This window comes from Trachymyrmex septentrionalis, unplaced genomic scaffold (genome assembly GCF_001594115.1).
Source record: "Trachymyrmex septentrionalis isolate Tsep2-gDNA-1 unplaced genomic scaffold, Tsep1.0 scaffold9, whole genome shotgun sequence".
Lineage (NCBI taxonomy): Eukaryota > Metazoa > Arthropoda > Insecta > Hymenoptera > Formicidae > Trachymyrmex > Trachymyrmex septentrionalis.
In genome coordinates this window covers 3,235,143-3,253,607 of record NW_017306091.1, presented here as the reverse complement: position 1 = coordinate 3,253,607, position 18,465 = coordinate 3,235,143, and the positions used below count along the sequence as shown (strand labels likewise).

General features: G+C 26.2%; 3 protein-coding genes across 3 annotated transcripts in view; 2 read left to right on the top strand and 1 right to left on the bottom strand.

Annotated features, from left to right (window-relative positions):
- Positions 1 to 3,352, bottom strand: part of LOC108755969 (3-hydroxyisobutyrate dehydrogenase, mitochondrial) — a 4,378-nt gene extending 1,026 nt beyond the window's left edge. Inside the window, exons 1-6 of the mRNA XM_018499469.1 lie at positions 3,060 to 3,352; positions 1,110 to 1,189; positions 858 to 1,036; positions 619 to 740; positions 274 to 484; positions 66 to 192 (exon numbers count right to left, since the gene is read on the bottom strand). Of these exons, the coding sequence (XP_018354971.1) occupies positions 66 to 192; positions 274 to 484; positions 619 to 740; positions 858 to 1,036; positions 1,110 to 1,189; positions 3,060 to 3,108 (768 nt within the window). The 5' untranslated portion in view covers positions 3,109 to 3,352. The remainder of the gene's footprint in view (positions 1 to 65; positions 193 to 273; positions 485 to 618; positions 741 to 857; positions 1,037 to 1,109; positions 1,190 to 3,059) is intronic.
- Positions 3,353 to 5,682: 2,330 nt separating this feature from the next.
- On the top strand, positions 5,683 to 9,973 carry LOC108755820. Its single transcript, XM_018499120.1, has 12 exons — positions 5,683 to 5,857; positions 5,918 to 6,062; positions 6,332 to 6,514; positions 6,646 to 6,800; positions 7,000 to 7,096; positions 7,166 to 7,232; positions 7,527 to 7,767; positions 8,146 to 8,329; positions 8,542 to 8,632; positions 8,706 to 8,864; positions 8,936 to 9,019; positions 9,524 to 9,973. The coding sequence occupies exons 1-12, from the start codon at positions 5,683 to 5,685 to the stop codon at positions 9,971 to 9,973; spliced, it is 2,031 nt and encodes a 676-aa protein (XP_018354622.1).
- A 2,715-nt stretch (positions 9,974 to 12,688) lies between these two features.
- LOC108755634 lies at positions 12,689 to 17,180 on the top strand. Its single transcript, XM_018498748.1, has 9 exons — positions 12,689 to 12,837; positions 13,384 to 13,510; positions 13,878 to 13,971; positions 14,274 to 14,389; positions 14,855 to 15,088; positions 15,262 to 15,464; positions 16,348 to 16,416; positions 16,486 to 16,607; positions 17,163 to 17,180. Exons 1-9 carry the CDS (start codon positions 12,813 to 12,815, stop codon positions 17,178 to 17,180), a joined length of 1,008 nt encoding a protein of 335 aa, XP_018354250.1. The 5' UTR covers positions 12,689 to 12,812.
- Positions 17,181 to 18,465: the final 1,285 nt, after the last annotated feature.

Genomic DNA, 18,465 nt, shown 5'->3' with positions numbered 1-18,465 from the left:
CTGGTTCTCGAATTCTGCTTCAGCGAATCTGTAATGTAAGAAAAAAACATTCTGCCCTCAATTACCTCATAATTCTTCGAACTAGGAACATTAGACAGAATTCCCGGAACTGGATTATACAAATCGGAAGACCAGCATCTGCCCGTGCTAGAGTTTACAACGTTCGCCAATATCTTAGCATCTAAGCCTAGCCTAAAATAAATCATATACATTAAACTACTGACGCGTAAAAAACAATAAATATGTATTACGTATATCCTATTTGTTTCTCACTTCTGCCCAAGGTTGAATGCCTCAGCAGTGCCAATCATACTGATGGCTAATAACATATTGTTACACAGCTTAGCCGCCTGTCCCATGCCTACGTCACCGCAATGTACTATTCTAGATCCCAGAGCTTCAAGAATAGGTTTCGCATCATTAAAATCTATTTCCTTACCGCCTACCATAAATGTCAAAGTGCCATCCTTGGCTGCATTTACACCTATTAACATAATTTGAATAGTTAATTCTTATTTTAGTTGATAATTTATTCAAATATAATTTATATCCGCATTTAATGGATCTACTGTAATTCTAAATTTACATTTTAGATTTTTCATAAATATTAAAACTAACCTCCCGAAACAGGACTATCGATAAATCTCAAATTACGTTCCCGAGCCTCCAAGGCAATAAATTGAGACACTGATGGATCCACGGTACTACTATCGATCAGTAGAACATCCTTTTGTGCTGCACTAAAAAAAAAAACAAATCAGCTAAACGTACATTGCAATTTATTTATTTGACAAATCAATTTTACGAACCAAGACGTCACCATTTGAAAAAAAAGTGCTAAAATTTTTTTTTTTTACCTAAGCACGCCATTTTTGCCAGTGTAGACATCAAGGACATGCTGATTTGAAGGTAACATCGAGATGATAACATCAGCTTCTCTCGATATTTCGCCCATATTTAACGCACAACTCGCTCCCGCTTCCACTAAATTCATCATCGCTGAATTATTTATATCATATACAGCGAGTTTATAACTCTAAGAGAAAAAAGCTTTATTGATGAAAATTATTTAGTTAAAAAAGACTCACTAAATTGTAATTGATTATTACCTTCTTCAACAGGTTCTTCGCCATGTAACTGCCCATATTGCCCAATCCGATGAATCCGATTTTTGAATAATATCTTGTTCCTATAGCCCAATAAAACATATTATATTAAATACGTGCATCAGCTTTGCAGAAAATAAGAAATAAGAAATTTATACGTTTTCATGTAAATTATATTTAATTATTGTAATTTAGTGCTTAATTTATATCGAGCACTCGATACGCGTATTAAATACCATTTCCGTACCAAATCACTTGATATGCTTGGTACGCTGGTGGATTATTTTGGTCTGATACTTCTGAATCACGAACATCAGACTAAGCTGGTACACGTATCAAATGGTAACAAAGAATCTCAGCGTGCTATAAACGTTTGGTTCGATTTAGATCGTATATTAAAATACGCCACTGCTTTTAAGTCCAGATTAAAGTTAGAATTAAAGATTTTATATCTTGAAAAGCAGTGAACATATCATATCATCTAATCTGATCCGTTTTGAAACAGATCAGTATAAATAAAGACATATCAAATATTTAATCCGCACCAATTTGATACGTGTACTAATCGATTTAACGATGTAAAAGGGATCAATAATTTCACAGTAGTAAGAATAATCACATATATTTTTCGCAACAATAACTGTAAGACGTACGTATAAGAATTAACTAATCAGCTAAAAATTTTTGATAATTTTTTACTGTATTTTACTGTATTTTAATTGACTAATTCTTACGATATATCTTATGATTATGGTTATGGAAAGAATGTATATGGTAGTTCTACAAGACTGAGATCGAACTAGCGCTTATATTATCGTTATACATAAGTAAGGACATTTTGCTAAAATGCTAATTTTAAATGTTAAAATATTTTATCTGATCATTAAATGTCTATGAAATTTGCATTTATATAACTGTAAAGTTACAGGAAAAAATCCATCAGGAAGCTTATTTTAGATCGAACATTAACTTGTATTTTTACCTTAAATTGTGACAAAATCATACACACATCTTTTGATTTTCAAGAAATTCTATTTATAGTTATATCTAGCAAAATGCCAAAAATAGGATTAATTAGATAAAGTTGCACAGCTACGAATTATCATCGGTTGTCAAATGTTTTCAAGTTGAGAATAAAATATATTTATGAATTTTTTCAAGAGATACAATTTAATAATATTGAAATTCATCGCGCACATAGTACAGCTAATTCCCAAGAGTCAAACTTATTATAATTATATTTTCTACAAATAAACTTTTACATTAAGATTTATTATTGTTTTATTAATATACATATAAAATTTTACTTATTTTTTAATATTATTTCCTTATTAAATTTGCAAGTGTATAAAATGTTATTTTATATAAGAATTAAGACCAACAGAAAAATATTTTTTAATCGATAAAAGAATTGTGCTCAAATTTTATAAAGATAATAATAGAATAATCTATAAAATCTTTGTTAAATTCGTAATATTTTAAAAGTAGGTATATTAATTCATAATATTTTAAAACTAAACAATTTTAATTAGTAATAAAGAAAATACAATTCACTTTAAGAAATAAAATTTTTTTGTATACTTTTTGAATATTTTTTTCGTGACAATATTCTGTTTTTGAATATTCTTTTGTATATGTATAAGAATAAAAATATACTTTAGTAAACAATTCAATTTTTTTCACATAACAGTCCTCAAGTTATTTTTTCCTGTGATTATATATTTGTATAAATACAAATTTCACAGACATTTAATAATCAGATAAAATATTTTAGCATTAAAAATGTTGAGATCCTCATTTATACTTAATAATAACCGTATTAAAATCATTTCAATGAATTGATTTTAAATAGTATTAAAAAAATTTAAATAAGTAATTAAAAAAATTAAATAATATTTAATTTTATTAAATTTGATAATTTATATAAAATTAAATAATAATAAAAAATATTACCTGCTGTCATGCTGATGGATAATTTTGTAAGTATCGTGAAAACACTCATCTTGGACACTTTATGAAAATAATGAATTATAATCAACAAATAAATGTCATGCTGTGAGCAAAGAACATACTAATATTTATGTCGTTCAGTTCAAATACGTCGAGCAAATAAAAACTTATTTCAAGACACGCAATCAGCTGCTCATTAGCATACGTTTAGGTGTGTTAAACAAAAGAATTGTTAAAAGATAAATTTCTCGCAAAGAAAAACAGAAACATATTTCAGGTTGTAAAAGTACACTGCCGATGGCACGAAAAGACGACAGCAGCGACGTCTCATGTATGATTTAGCATAAAAATACATTACACAACTTGATAAGAATGGACAACGAATGATGCTTAAAGGCGGGTAATACGAATGAATTCTTCACAATTTGCTCATCCATCATTCTCTCGTTAAAAAGATAAATTACTTCAAGCGATCAACTTTTCTTTAACCTCATGAAATAATAATCATAATATATTTTTTGTATTAATTACTTATAATTAAAAGAATAATTAACAAATTAATTCTTCCCATGATTATTATGGGCTACTTATTTCAAGCTCGTGAAACCTACCTACTAGTCTCGTGTCTCTTTTTGCAAATCGTTAATTCACGACCATTACACTAAGAAAAAAAAAGTTATTGTTTCAAAAAAATTAGTTGATTCAACTAAATGTAGCGGTCACGGATTGTCTAGCAAATATTAGTTAATTCAAACAAATAACAAATAATAGTTATAAATTACAAGATTTTATTAATCTAAATATATAAATGTTTAAACTAAATAATCATTATGAACTAAACACATTTAGTGAAGTTAACAACTTTTTTTCTCAGTATAGTTAATAGAGATTATTTTGATCATAGAGCGATTAGAAAAACGCTCGCGATAACAAATATTAATATTCCAGCAGTATGTCGTTATTATTTACGATGCGAGCATAAATATGTCAAAATATAAAAATTGTTATCATTGTCATGTCTGCATATTTCTATTGAGCTGTTTTTTTTTCTGTTAAGTTAAGAAGTATTTATTAATATCTTGCGAGTTTTATTTTTTATTGTTATAAATGACTGTTCTATGATATATAGGGAATTGTTAACATTGTTTTATAGTTCCTCTTCTTTTATAACTTATAAAGTGAAACGGCATTAAATGAATTTTTTTTTCGATCGAGCATTACGATAATAAAAATATGTCTCTGCAAGTTGCAATCTGATGACAATCAAACACAAATCTATTTAAAATATCAAACATTTCTGTTAAATATTTAATTAAGTGCTATTAGAATTAATTGTGTAAATATTATTAATAATGTCAATTAATTAATTTTATATAATTAATTTAATTAATTTCGACATTTTTAAATTAATTATTAAACAATTATTTAGAAGAACATTTTCTCTTAATATCTTCGATATTGTTATAATAAATAACACAGATAACTTATTTTATCGAAATTTAACAACATGCAAACGTAAATATTTTCAATTAAAAATATTTGTTAAAGTAATGTTGATGCATATTTTATTGAATATCCTATTTTACTGCTATACGTAAAGACTGAATATCAAGTATCTTTATGTAGATCAGTAGAACCAAGGACATTTTGTAACTTGTTAGACAATCCTTGTTTTATCAAGATAGTAATGAACTATATGTTTAGCTTCGTTACTGTCGTTACGAGGTACGTTATCGGTAAATTTTTTATAGATCACTAATTAAATGTCATAAGCAACGTTGCAGCAGATAATTGAGCAAATGTTTCTTTATCCATCGCATAATTACACTTATATCAGCTATGTTGGTCTAGCTACATGTTTATTCAAAGATTGCCATCGAGGTAGTTATCTGCTGTCAAATTGCACCCCCCGAGTGTCTCATATGTACGCAATGCTATAACGGGGACTACACGTATAAGTACGTTCGTACAGACATCATCTCACATGCAATTTCATTTCAGGTAATCTACCAAGTCGACTTTCACTCTAATGTCAGACTTACTCGTGTTACGTGTTACTAGTTGTTGTGCGTAATATTATCTATAAAAATTGAAAAACTTGTGGTATACTTATAACCGAGTAAGTTGATCTATTATGATAATTAATTAATTAATTAATTTTATTTTTTTAAAGTACATTTAAATCAATTTAATATCAATTCATTAATAACATTACTTAATATTCTAATAACATAACAATAAGCAAAAGAATTAGTTATATTTATCCTTAACAAAAAAGTTAATTTGAATCTTTTTAGAAAAACTCTTATATAATACATTGATATAATACATTGATACCATAATTCTTTTTGTAATTCTGAAAAATTAAATAAGCAATATTGTACAATAATTAGATTGAAAATTAAAACGTAATATTATATATACGCAACAATCATTTATTTATGAGATACTTTTCGTTTCTGTGTTGGTACGTTAAAACATGCATAATTATTTATTGCATTTATATCATTATTAATACCATAACTAATACCACGATTAATTATCTTTAAAAGATTATGATTAAAGAATATTTGTTGAAGATTTTATTGTTAAATTCTAACAATTTTTTTACAATGACTTAATTATCATGAAAGTGAATTCAATGTTTGGCGTTTTGTTACTCATCATTATTCCGGTATTAACTGACAAGAGAAATATTATGAAGAATTCCAAAATGGAATCCTGGATTTCCACAGAAAATTTTACGACAATGATCAAGAAATCATTTCTTTACTCCAAATGTTGCAATATTTTTTTAAGTGGTTCGTATTTACATTATTTCACAAAAATAATGTGCAGCCTATAAGTAAATTATCTTTTAGAATCGATTTATGATGTGGAAACATTACTTCATCAATTTATCAATATTTATCCGCGCGAATATGTTCTACACAAAATACTTTATGACTGTCAAGGATATTTCTTATTGGGACCAACGGATGGAGAAATAGAAAATGCAATGCGATTGTAAAATAAAACACAGATATATTATAAATCTATTATCTAGATCTATTATCTCTATCTATTGTCTGTTATCTATTATCTTATTATTTAGATATATTATAAATCTTAATCTTTTATATGATAATAATATAGAAAAAATACAATTAAATTTAATAATAATATATAAAATGTAGAATATAAATGAAAGATCAACATGAAATAACACATGACTATTAAGAATATCGAATAATATTACTCTAAAATTTATGTAAGTACATATATTTTTTCCGCAGTGTACCTTCATCCATTTCAACGACAGAAATTCTTATTATTATCAATGATGAATTGAAAAATACTTCGAAGCTTTTTAATGTCTCCTTATTTGGAAATTCCAACGCAAATATCGTTTCAAGATCCGGAATTTGGACTTTGTCAGAAAATTATTTGAAACCTAGATTTTTTTTAAAAGTACATAGGTATGCAATTTTTATAATCATTTTATATATTTATAATACAAATTATCAATTTATTATATTAATATTATTATTTTGCTTTTTTATATTAATAAAATGTATGTAAACAAACGTGGTTTGAATGTATATCATAGTTATGAAGAATTGATGTCTGAATTTAATATCGTTGATATGAAAGGTAGAGAATTGCAAGTATGTACTTTTTATCAACCACCTTTTTCCTACCTTAATAAAACAATAAAAAAAGTAATTGACGACGTGGAAGAAGAAGTTTTCCTAGCAGATAGCGGTGAATAAAATTATTTAAATTTAAAATTAATCTTGTCAGCTTTAATCATTGTAACAAACTTTGAGATAAGTTTTATATGTATATGTGTATATATATATATATGTATATATGTAGTTAGATAAATCTGCGAAAATTACGAAAAACTAAATAATTATAAAAACAAAATAGTAATACAATAACATGTTTACATATTTTACAGATAATGAAAAGGATGGAATAGAAATGAAAATATTTTTGGTTATGGCGGAGAAATTAAATTTTACTTGGACAATACGAAAGCTGAAAGGAAAATACAGGTAACTCTACGTATTCATTATATTAATACATGGCAAACATTAATCTTAGAAATGAACTAATTATTTTAGATACGGTCGACGCATAAATAGTACAGAGTGGAATGGCGGCGTCATTCAACTTGTACTAGAGAAAAAGGTATAATTATTGGAATTAAAGTAATGTAAATTCTAATAAAGTAATACTGTCGAAACATTGTGAACTTTAATTATAAGAACTGTAATAATATTTTATTCATTATAATTATTACATTAGTTGAAATTTGTTTTTAATATAATCTGAACATTTCTAAATATTTTAAATGTAAAAGAAAAAATGCTCCAAATATAATAGAAATCTTCTTTTGCCTAAAAAATTTAATATTAGATTCTTTTAAATTCAAATAAAGTATAATAAAATAATTAAATTAATAATTTCTACTCTTACATAAAGATTGATTTAGCATTTGGAAATGTCCGATTAACACCGAATCACTACGAATTCGTGAATATGTCCACACCGTGGGTCCAAATGTTAACGCAATTTTTGGTACCGCGACCGCAACCAATCACCAATTTCTGGGCGCTCATGAGACCTTTCTCGATGGGCAGCTGGATACTTGTGTTAATCATGTTGATTGTTAAGAGCATGTATATGTATGTACGAGCTAAAGTCGATCCAAAATTTCCGAAACGTAAGTTAGAAATATCGTTTACACTGATGATAAAAAAACAAAGCATGTCATTAAAATTTTTTTATAAATACAAACTTTCTAAATGTGCTATCAATTTGGTTAACCAATCACAATTACTGTTTTTAAGTGTTTCGTGCATATGTTTAAGATAAGATTAAAAAACTCCGACTATAACTCGTATGATAATGTTTTGTATGACATAAAAAGTTATATACTTTATTCAAATAGTTCTTTTCTTTATCTAGTAGCTTTTCTGTTTTTATAAAACAATAAAACAATAATAAACTTTCAATTTTATAGTTGCACGCTATGATACAATACTGTCTAAAATATATGATTTATAAAAAACCAAATGTTAATTGAAATGTATTGTCTTAGGTTTTCGGAGTATTTTTTGCACGATTACGGAACTGATCGGTCGTTTAGTGGGCACGTGGATGCCTCGAAACACTGTCAATGCTAGACTCGAATTGCATTTATGGCAAACTGCAGGATTTCTACTGGTAACTGCATACTGCAGCAGTCTTGCAGCAAGACTTACAAATTCGGAATACGTAGACAGGTAACGACTATTTGTGTGTGTGTGTGTGGATGTGTGTGTATTATTTCTAAACTTTATTATTATAATTTAATTGATTAATAAACAATTATTTGTCACATACACTAACTTCTCTTTATTAAGGAGAACCTTTTTTCTTTTTAGTAAAGAGAATCGTTTTTTATTTGTGTTTAGAGTAAAAGATATCTAAAACGTATTATATTTATTGTTTATAGAATCGATACGATACGTCAATTTCTCGAGGCTGATTTATTATGGGGTCATAAAGGTCCAGTACCATATTGGCCTGACTACCTTGACTTGGATGTAAGTATAAAATTTATATTCATACAACAGTCATTTTTCTTACTAATAACACGATAAACACGCATGATTTTAGGATATTTATGCGAGTCAGTTGTCATCGAGATATACATCTGTGAGAGGTCAAGAGGCACACATATATACATTAATCAAACAGCGTAAATTTGCAATTTATGGCTTTGTCATAGACTCAATCTTCTTTCCTGAAGATGATATCTTCAAGGAGTATATTAAAGTAAGAAGTAAGAATGCGTTTATTTAAAACATTAAAAATAACCAAAATAAACCGTAAATTGTGTTTGTAAGAATTATAGACTTATGAAAGAAAGCACGGGCAACTATTATTCGTCGTTTGTGGTTCAATCGTGGCTATTACAACCTATCGACATGGTAATATGACAATCACACATTTAATTGTTATCTTTATATCTGTTATTTACAAAATATTGCAAAAATATACTGCTTATATAGCTAAATTTAAAATTATTTTCTTTATCAGAATATTTAAGATATTGATTTTATAAGAGATTAATACAAACATATTATATATTTAATATTAACAATTAGATAGTGATTAATATAAATATGTTAAGTAGCATGTACAAAATTATAATGATCAATAATTCAAAGTACAAAAATCAATTATTTATAATTTTTTTTATTTTAACAAATAAAACTTATGAAAAAACTGTTGTTAGTTTCTATCAGTGTAAATTAACTTTAGTTCAGTTTAACTTATTTTTATTCTTTTTTAGTTATAAGAATTAGAGAAAGATAAAATTAAATCGAGATTAAAATTTAAATCTACATTGATAAAAGTGGACACAAAAGTGTTACGTAGAAATTGTATCAGCGAAACACTTTTTCTCATCTAAACATTTACTTATTTTTTAGGTAATGCTTTGGTTAAGGGAAAGTGGTATCGCCCTCTTTCATCTTAATAATGTTATGCACCGAAGAATTAGTTTTAATCTTCGTGAAGTTGTCAAGGAGCACGATGGTCTTGATGGAATTTATAGACGCCTTGGGCTGACACCATTAGGTGTCGGATTTTTAGTACTCATTGTTGGTCTCCTAGCATCTACAATAGTATTTTTCTATGAGTTGAAACAAGCATCTAATTCGCGATCAATTTGCGAGGCATTTCGAGATATCCATAAAAAACGGAAAATATACAAATCATCGACTTATAAACGAAACTATCGTAAAGGAGTTGAACCAATAGATCACAATTTAAGTAATAAAAATTTTGACTTATTCGTAATTAAGCCTGCTGGTCATATTGAATCTGCACGAAAATGTAATAATAAAATTCATAATAATTTAGGTAACATGTCAATATAAATATTATTTATTTTTTTATTTCGTAGAATATTAGTACTAAATTTATGTATGCAATTCTTACAAAAGAAGGACGCGTTTAAAAACAATATATTAATATTGTACATATGTTTAATAAAAAGTCGTAATGTATTTTAAGATATGTATGTATAAATTTACTTAAGTAAACTGTATTCTATTTATATTAAATCTGAATAAAATGATAAGTACTATTTATATCAATTTTACACAAATCACTTTGAAATATGAAACTTCATACGATAAAATACTTACGTAAGGTAAGAATTAATTTACGTAGAAGTAGCTTCTTACGTCAAAAGAATATTTTTCTTTTATTGAGATAAAGTCCAAACATATCTGACCTTTGAGTATCTTACAACATACATAATACGTTTCATACATATTTACGTACTTATAGATAGATAAGACGAATTAAATTGAGTCGAAAAGTCGAAATCATTTTTTAGTTTCCTAATAAGCAGAATTCAGTAAAAGATCGATGCACGGAAACCATTTTAAAATATCTTTAAATTCTTCAAGAAGCATCTTTAAAGCCTATTCTACAATATGCTCTTTGTTTTCTGTTTCTTGCTTTTTACCTTTTTTCTCTTTTGCAATCGTTTTATCGACAATTGTATTTCTTTTTTTAAAAGTTCGTTAACTTTTATCTCGGGCGAGACATAAAACAAAAAACCGGATAAGAAGCAAAAAGATAAGATGTAAAAAATAGTAAAAAACAAGAAAGAGGAAACAAAAAGCACATTGTACAATAGAATAGTCTTAAGATAATTCATAAAAAACTCTGAAAGAGATCTTGTTTTGTACGTCGATTTTATCCGCTATTTTAGCAAACTTTAAAAAATTAACATCTCGTTAATTATTACGAAAATTGCAAAATTATAGAAGATTTTTTTATTTAATTTAATCCGGAGATCTATTTACCTACAAGTAATGTATCAAAAAGTTTGGGACTTGTATATATGTTAAATGTACATACCATTACGTACATATATTATGGTTTGATACGTCTTTTTAATGCGTATCGTAACAATTAGATACGCCATTATATCGTATTAAATTAATTTAGTATTGTATAAATAATTTACTTGGTACGCACATTAAATTAGACAAAGCTATTAATATGTTTTATGGTATTATTTATTAAATCATGATTATTACAAGTCCATATAGTACACTTTATCCGAGAAACATTCTGGAAACGTTTTTACGACAAACAGACGTCCTCTGGACATTTTTAGGACGGTCCTTGAAAATGTGTGTTATGGATACTTATATTTATCGCACTGACTGGCCATCATGCAAACATTAAAATTTGCAACAATGAAAAATAAAAAAATAAGAACTAAAAATTAAAAACTAAAACATTTTACAAATAACGTAATTAAAAACTAAAACCGAATGAATAAAAAGAATATAATGAAAGGAGAACAAATAAAAAACAAAAACAAATACTTAAAAACTAAATAGTTTAAAAAAAAATGTTTTCTCAATTACAGCACTTAATTATATCGTTATTTTATATTCAAATCAATTTTATTTATATTTGACACTATATAATATCAATTTAACATTATATAGTGTTATATTATTAATTAATTATAAAAGATAAATTATATCTAATCAATATGTATATAAATGTAATTAAATAGCGCTCATTAGTTTATTAAAGCTGCATTTATTTTAAGGATCTATCTTTTAAAGAGATAGATTCTTCTTATTTAGTGTTCGGATATTGCATTGTAGAATTAATGAGAAGCAAAAATTTATTGCTACGCTATTCTTCACTTATTTGTAGAGGAATCTCGTATTTAACATTATAATTTTTTATATAATAAATTGTTTTCTTAATAATTATCAATTTATCATTGGGTAAATTTTTTCAATAACTGTCAATTTATCATTGGATAGGCTTATTACTTTTAGGTTTTGTTTTTATTTTTTGAGTTTTTAAATACATATACACACACGCGCGCGCGCACACACACGCACGCACACGCACACAACTTCTTTTAAGTTTAAGCAATATGAGTAATATTAATGGCAGTGAAATCATCAAAAATGTTTATAAGATACAACGAGGACACATAAAACAATTTCTTAACTCATTTCAATGACGTTTGAGTTCTTTAGACAAAATACGGAAAATCCAATCTGTAAGAATCACTTTTAAACCAGAACATTTTATACAACAACAAACAAAACATTTATATGATAGTCTTAACAATATCATTGGATGACGTTCGAGACTACTATCAATATTTTCTCAGAATGGAAAGAATGTTATTCCCTTATTAGCGTTATAAATATGTGTACTGATTTGTAAACTCAATAAATCTCGTGTGATGGAGAGTATGTGCAACTTTATTGTGAGCTCTTAAAGTGAACAGAACTACATGTATATCTCACATTTTATTATTATTAATGACGAATGACTTGTAGTTTTGTAATATTATTGTGCAATATAAAACATCGTTGTATTTTTAACAAAAAAAAATTTGAATTTCATCAGGTTAGTAAAAATAATTATTGCTGTCCAAAAAATCGTGACTTGGAAACTATATAAATTGTGTAACGGAGAATAATCTGCAACATTCTTGCCAAACTGTCGAAGCGAATACATCGAAACAAAGATTTTGTATAATATCTTTATTATTTACGAACGGTTTGCATTTTTGCAATATTACATTATCGCGAAAAGTGTTTAAAAACGCTTCTTTAACTTTACAATTCAAAGGAAAAAAATTTTTTTTAATAAAATTAGAAAAGATAATATATTGTTGTGTGTATGTGACCATTTAATTCCAACTTGAACAATCCAGAGATGGAGGAAAAACATATCGATGATAGTAAGTATCTACCGATAAAGAAAATTGTCATGTTGTGATTGTTCCATTATTATGAATATTATAAAGATGTAGAGTAAATTATAAAGTAGAGCTAAATTATAAAGTTTAACTCTCGACTACAGCAACAGGTCATTTGGACCCAAAGCGAAAATTTTTAGACGATTGTACAATTTATACAAATAGTATTAACGAGGTTCTAAATCGTAGATCAACAAATTTTGAATCTTTCTCTATCAATTGCTTTAAGGAACAGTTTATTTGTATTCTGCAATATCTTAACAAGACGCTTTAGAACTTAGATTTAATTTTCATAGTTGTAGGTTAGAATTGGAGAGATATAAAAAATAATAGTTAGATAATAATTAGATAATAATTAGTAATGAAAGTACTATACATTTAATAAAAAAGGTGTATACGTGCAGTGTATCTTGTAATCATGTCACACACAAATCAAATAAATAAATAGAAAATAAACGAAACATATCATTAAATCCAAATTATAGCATTATAAATTATTTGAAATTAAATATTTACGTATAATTGCAGTTCAAACGCCGATGGTAGATGAACATTTTGAATTATTGTTGAGTGATGATAATATAATTAACTCAAATTTCATCAAAACGACGCCCAATAATCTTCCATATTGGTATAATGAAAAATTATTTAAAGAGTAAGTATTCAAAAGAGAAAGTGATATCAAGTGTTGAAACTGCAAAGTAATGCATAATAATGTTAATGTAATGTAATCCACGATAACTAAAAATTTTTTTTGTTAACCATGCTCGAAAAAAATCAACTAGTGATGATAAATATAAAATAAATAATTATATATTATTCAAGCACAATACTACATTTTTATGATAAATACACGTACAATATTAAATAACGTGGAGAAATTATTTATAAAATTTTAATATAACTTACAGAAATTTCTAAACTATTGTGGGCAATAATTGCATTAATAATACATTACCGGCAGTAAAATTTCAATAACATTTATATATTAGATATACATAAATTGCATATTTTTATTTCAGAGCTCAAAATTATTATAAGCAAAACTTACTATCAATGATACAAGCGAGTTTTGCTGGACTTCTTGCAATAATAGTAGTCCCAGAAACATTAAGAGTAAAAAAATTTATTTTTTATAATTAAATCGTTTATATAAATACAACAAACTGTACATATGTATATAAGTTTATCAAATAATAAAAATAGTTGTAAATAATTTCCTTTTTTTAATGAAAAAGATATTTTCATGCTTTTTCAATCACATTATAATAATTCTAATATTCAGATAGGATATTTTATCACGGAATATATTTTAAATTATATTTTTATTATAGAATAGGATTCAATAATTTGAAAAAAATTAATAAAACATTGTTGATTAATTGAATGATTAAAAATGTTTTGTGGATTTTTAATAGGTACTCATATATACACAAAAAAACAGTTTGCCTTGCATGACTTTCAGTCGATATACTCAAACTCTGCTGCATATGTACAAGCTATATACATGTGATCCAAACGACCCAAACTCTGAGTAAGTTTTATCAAAGTCTTTTATATGTTTTTGGTGAGGCGTCTACAGATACTTTCTGAAAATATGTGTGTTTCACAGATATAAGGCTCTTCGCATTGATGAAATAAATATAACATGGGATTAGTGCGTGGTCCTTACGATTTTTATTGCTATTTAAATATAATTCTTTAAAGAGTTAAACATTTTTTATTTCTTCAATTTATAATGTTTATCATTGCATATATATATATATATATATATATATATATATATATATAATGTTCACAAGAGTTTTAATCTGATTCCGCTTAGCTGCCATTTTTCTTATCTTCTATCCTCTATAATATAATTATATAATTATTCAAATTTATTCCTCAATTTTACTTCTACATCAAAATATTATAAAATACTAAAATTTCTTTAAAACACTAATATTATAAAAAAATATATATTTACATAAAGTTTTGTATTTTTATATTATGTTAGCTTGTACAAGACATTAAACGTAATGCAGCGGAAACATAAGACGAGTAGTAGGAGATCAGAGAATGCTGGTGTCGGAGGAATTTACAAACGAGATATGGCAATCACACAATTTGCCTTTATAGGATATGTATTAATGGCTCCAAAATCGATCGGTTTGTGCATTAAGCCACAAGAAGAAGAAGCACTTAATCATTTCTGGCGTGTGATAGGTCATTTGTTGGAAATTCCTGATCGGTAATAAACGTCAAAAGTACATTTTATTAAAAAAAAAACAACGTGTCTATAAATATAATTTTTTGTTATGTTATTATATAATTTTGAATATAGCTAATCAAATTGGTGAATATATATATATTAAATTCTATAATTCTTTATAAGTTTCAATAATTATTTGTCATTATTTACAGATTAAATCTATGTCGCAAAACTGTAGCAGAAACTCGTGAATTATGTCAAAGGATTAACATTGTTTTGACACAATATTTGAATAATGCTCCATTGAAATTCTATGATATAGCATCAGCCATATTAGATGGATTGTGGTACATGGATGTAACCTTAGATAAACATGCTTTTCTAAAATTTACCTATCAACTGCATGGTATAAAATGTGAGTGTATTTTTATTTTAATTATTCGAATAAATTTATTTAATATACCTCATTCTGATTAAGTAAAATTACTTTTTACTTATTAAAAAAATTATGCTTTAAAAAGGATATAAGTAATAATAATAAGTAATAATTTATTTTTATAGAAGCTACATACACTCATCAGTTAAAAGGTTACAACACTTTTTTGATAGATTTCGGAGTGCAACCTACTTCTCAATTGGTTCTTATAAATCTAACCATTTACGTTCAAATACGTTACAAATAGGCTGAGTCCTGGCTTTCCCATTAAAAAAAAAGTATTGCAGCCTTTTAACTGAGTATACATTAACTTTATTCTTGTAATCTAATTTTTTAATATTTATTTTACAAAAAAAAACCAATTTTTCGCGATTTTTTATTTGTCTGTTATAAATTGAATAAATTATATAAATTCTAAATTTTTTTGTAAGATGACAAAAATATAATTAACATATATATATAATTTTCATAAAATTAAATTATTACTTCTTACTAATATCTTTAATGTAAGTTGTTGATGTATTATTATCAATATTTATTAATAAGCATTATTTTTAGATTAAACAAATATTGATATTAAGTAATAAAGTTTCTTAAAAAATTTCACAACCATACAAAAATACATTAACACTATTATTAATTATTCGGGTACGATATTTTCTGTATTTTAAAGTTTTATTTTTATATTGTATAAAACAGTGTATAACAGAAAAACAACTGTAAATTAATACAACAGTTATAATAAACGTTTTTGATTTAAATTACTAATCTGATTTTACTTTGTAAATAATCATTGCTTGATAAGTTTTGCATTGTCAAAAAAAGTATAACATATTTAATAAAAAAATTGTTAACATTTCAGATAATAAATCACTTGGATGGTATAGTCGACTTAATGCAAAATATCGCGATTTCATATTTTACCTTTGCCGTAAGTATTGTATAAACGTATGTCATGTTCTCAGTATTATCTGCATGCTAATTTATTCTTCTGTTTCAGTTGTACCGTATATCGGAGCAATAGTAAAAACTTATTATAAATACATGCTTCTATTTACACTGTGGTTTGTACAGAAATGGCCTGTATTAGCATGGTTATCACTTGGCAAAAAAAATTCTCATGTCAATCTGTATTAAAAATACGATGGAATAATTATTTGTTGCTTGTGGCTCTCTATTATTTATATTTTGTACTGGTTAGCTTCAAACATTTTTAATTATTTGCTCTTTCTCTTTTTATTTATGTGTGTGTGTATGTGCGCGCGCGCGCGCGCGCGCGTGTGTGTGTGTGTAATAAATATCGCGTACTGTCTAAATAATCTAAGTAATTAAATCTAATTAAATTTTTAATGTATATATATTTCAATGTGTTCTAATCGGTTTTTTCAAGATCTAAATTTTTTTGAATATTTATTATTTTTGGGTATCATTTTCGAAAATTCAGTTCTGGATACTAATAAGTTATTAATAAAGAAATAAACAGTATGTTATATTTATTTTTATAAGAATTTTAAATTTATTTGCTATTGTATTTCTGAAGTAATTTAGTTTTCGTTTAAAATAATAAATCAAATCGACGTTGATCGATTAATATTATTTCTGGTTGGGCGTATATATTGCTAACATAATATTAATTTATAATATACTATCCAATAATAAACTGGCTTTCCGTTCCAGAGAAAATTGGATCTTTGATAAAGTATTTATAATCTTATCTTGCATTATCATTGGTTACTTAAACTCTTAAATCAAGATAATTTTTACTCATTTATTATAACCGTGTGTATCCAGGTGTTGTCAAGGATTAGCTGTTCATTTTACAATTAGCAATTTCCTTATATAAGATTTTTTTCCTAATTTAAAAATGCAAGCAGCGCGAAGTGAGTTATTAAACTGCTCTTTTTACTGAATGCAGTATTAAGATTATCTGTGTAATGTAGGTATACATCTTAGTTGTTCTCAGATATGCTGTGATCGAAAATGTAATTCCAAAAATTTAATTTAAACCAACTACAAATGCTGCAAAATATTATTTAATTAGTTACAATAATAAATAAGATTATCTTATAAATAAATAAGAGAAGCACCACTTACTGTTAAAGTTAGACGTTGGAATAATATCTATATTAATTATATTATAAATATCTATATCAATCCATTTAATCTATATATCTAATCAATCCATTATCAATGCATTTAAATAAATTTATCCAGATATAAAACTGAGCGCCAATTACTTTTTTTGCGATACATTCAAACTGAAATAATAATAATCTCCTTAAATTTAATACTAATAACATTTTAATGGTACTTTGCGCTCCAGTTACTGAAATAATAATTTGTCTCAATTAACCTTATTTTTCTGTTTTTCTTGTTTCCGAAAATGTACGAAGCCATCCAAAGTGTATTCGAATGAATCACAAATGGAAGATTAATTTAAAAAAGGATCTGCTTGGCTAAATTTTTACAGGAGCTCTACAATCTATTAGAGATCTTGTAATCAGAGATACGAAATAACGTTTCGAATTTTAATTGATATCACCATTTTTCAGCAAATAATACATCTATATACATTACCACAGTCAAATCATTTTAGATATATACGTAGTTGTATACTGCCACAGTTACATATTTTTATTAACAAATGTCACTATTAGCCTAATCTTGATTCTTATTTCATGACTTTAATTAGAGAATCTCTAGTATATATGGGGGACTACAGAAAGTGTTAAAAGCTATATATTTTTCGCAGAAATATAGCAGAGAAATAATTTGGAACATAGAGAATACAGGATAGAAAGCAAGAACATTATGATATTTGCATTTTGTTTGGACATTCCGTAAGTTTCATATTCCATCTTCCTTCCAAAGTTACAGTACGTGACGCTCAAATCGAATCAGCCTTGACATTATTAAAGTAAAATTAAAGGATAAAGTAATCGAAAGCTATGTAAGAAGCCTGTTCTGTATTTAACATCTG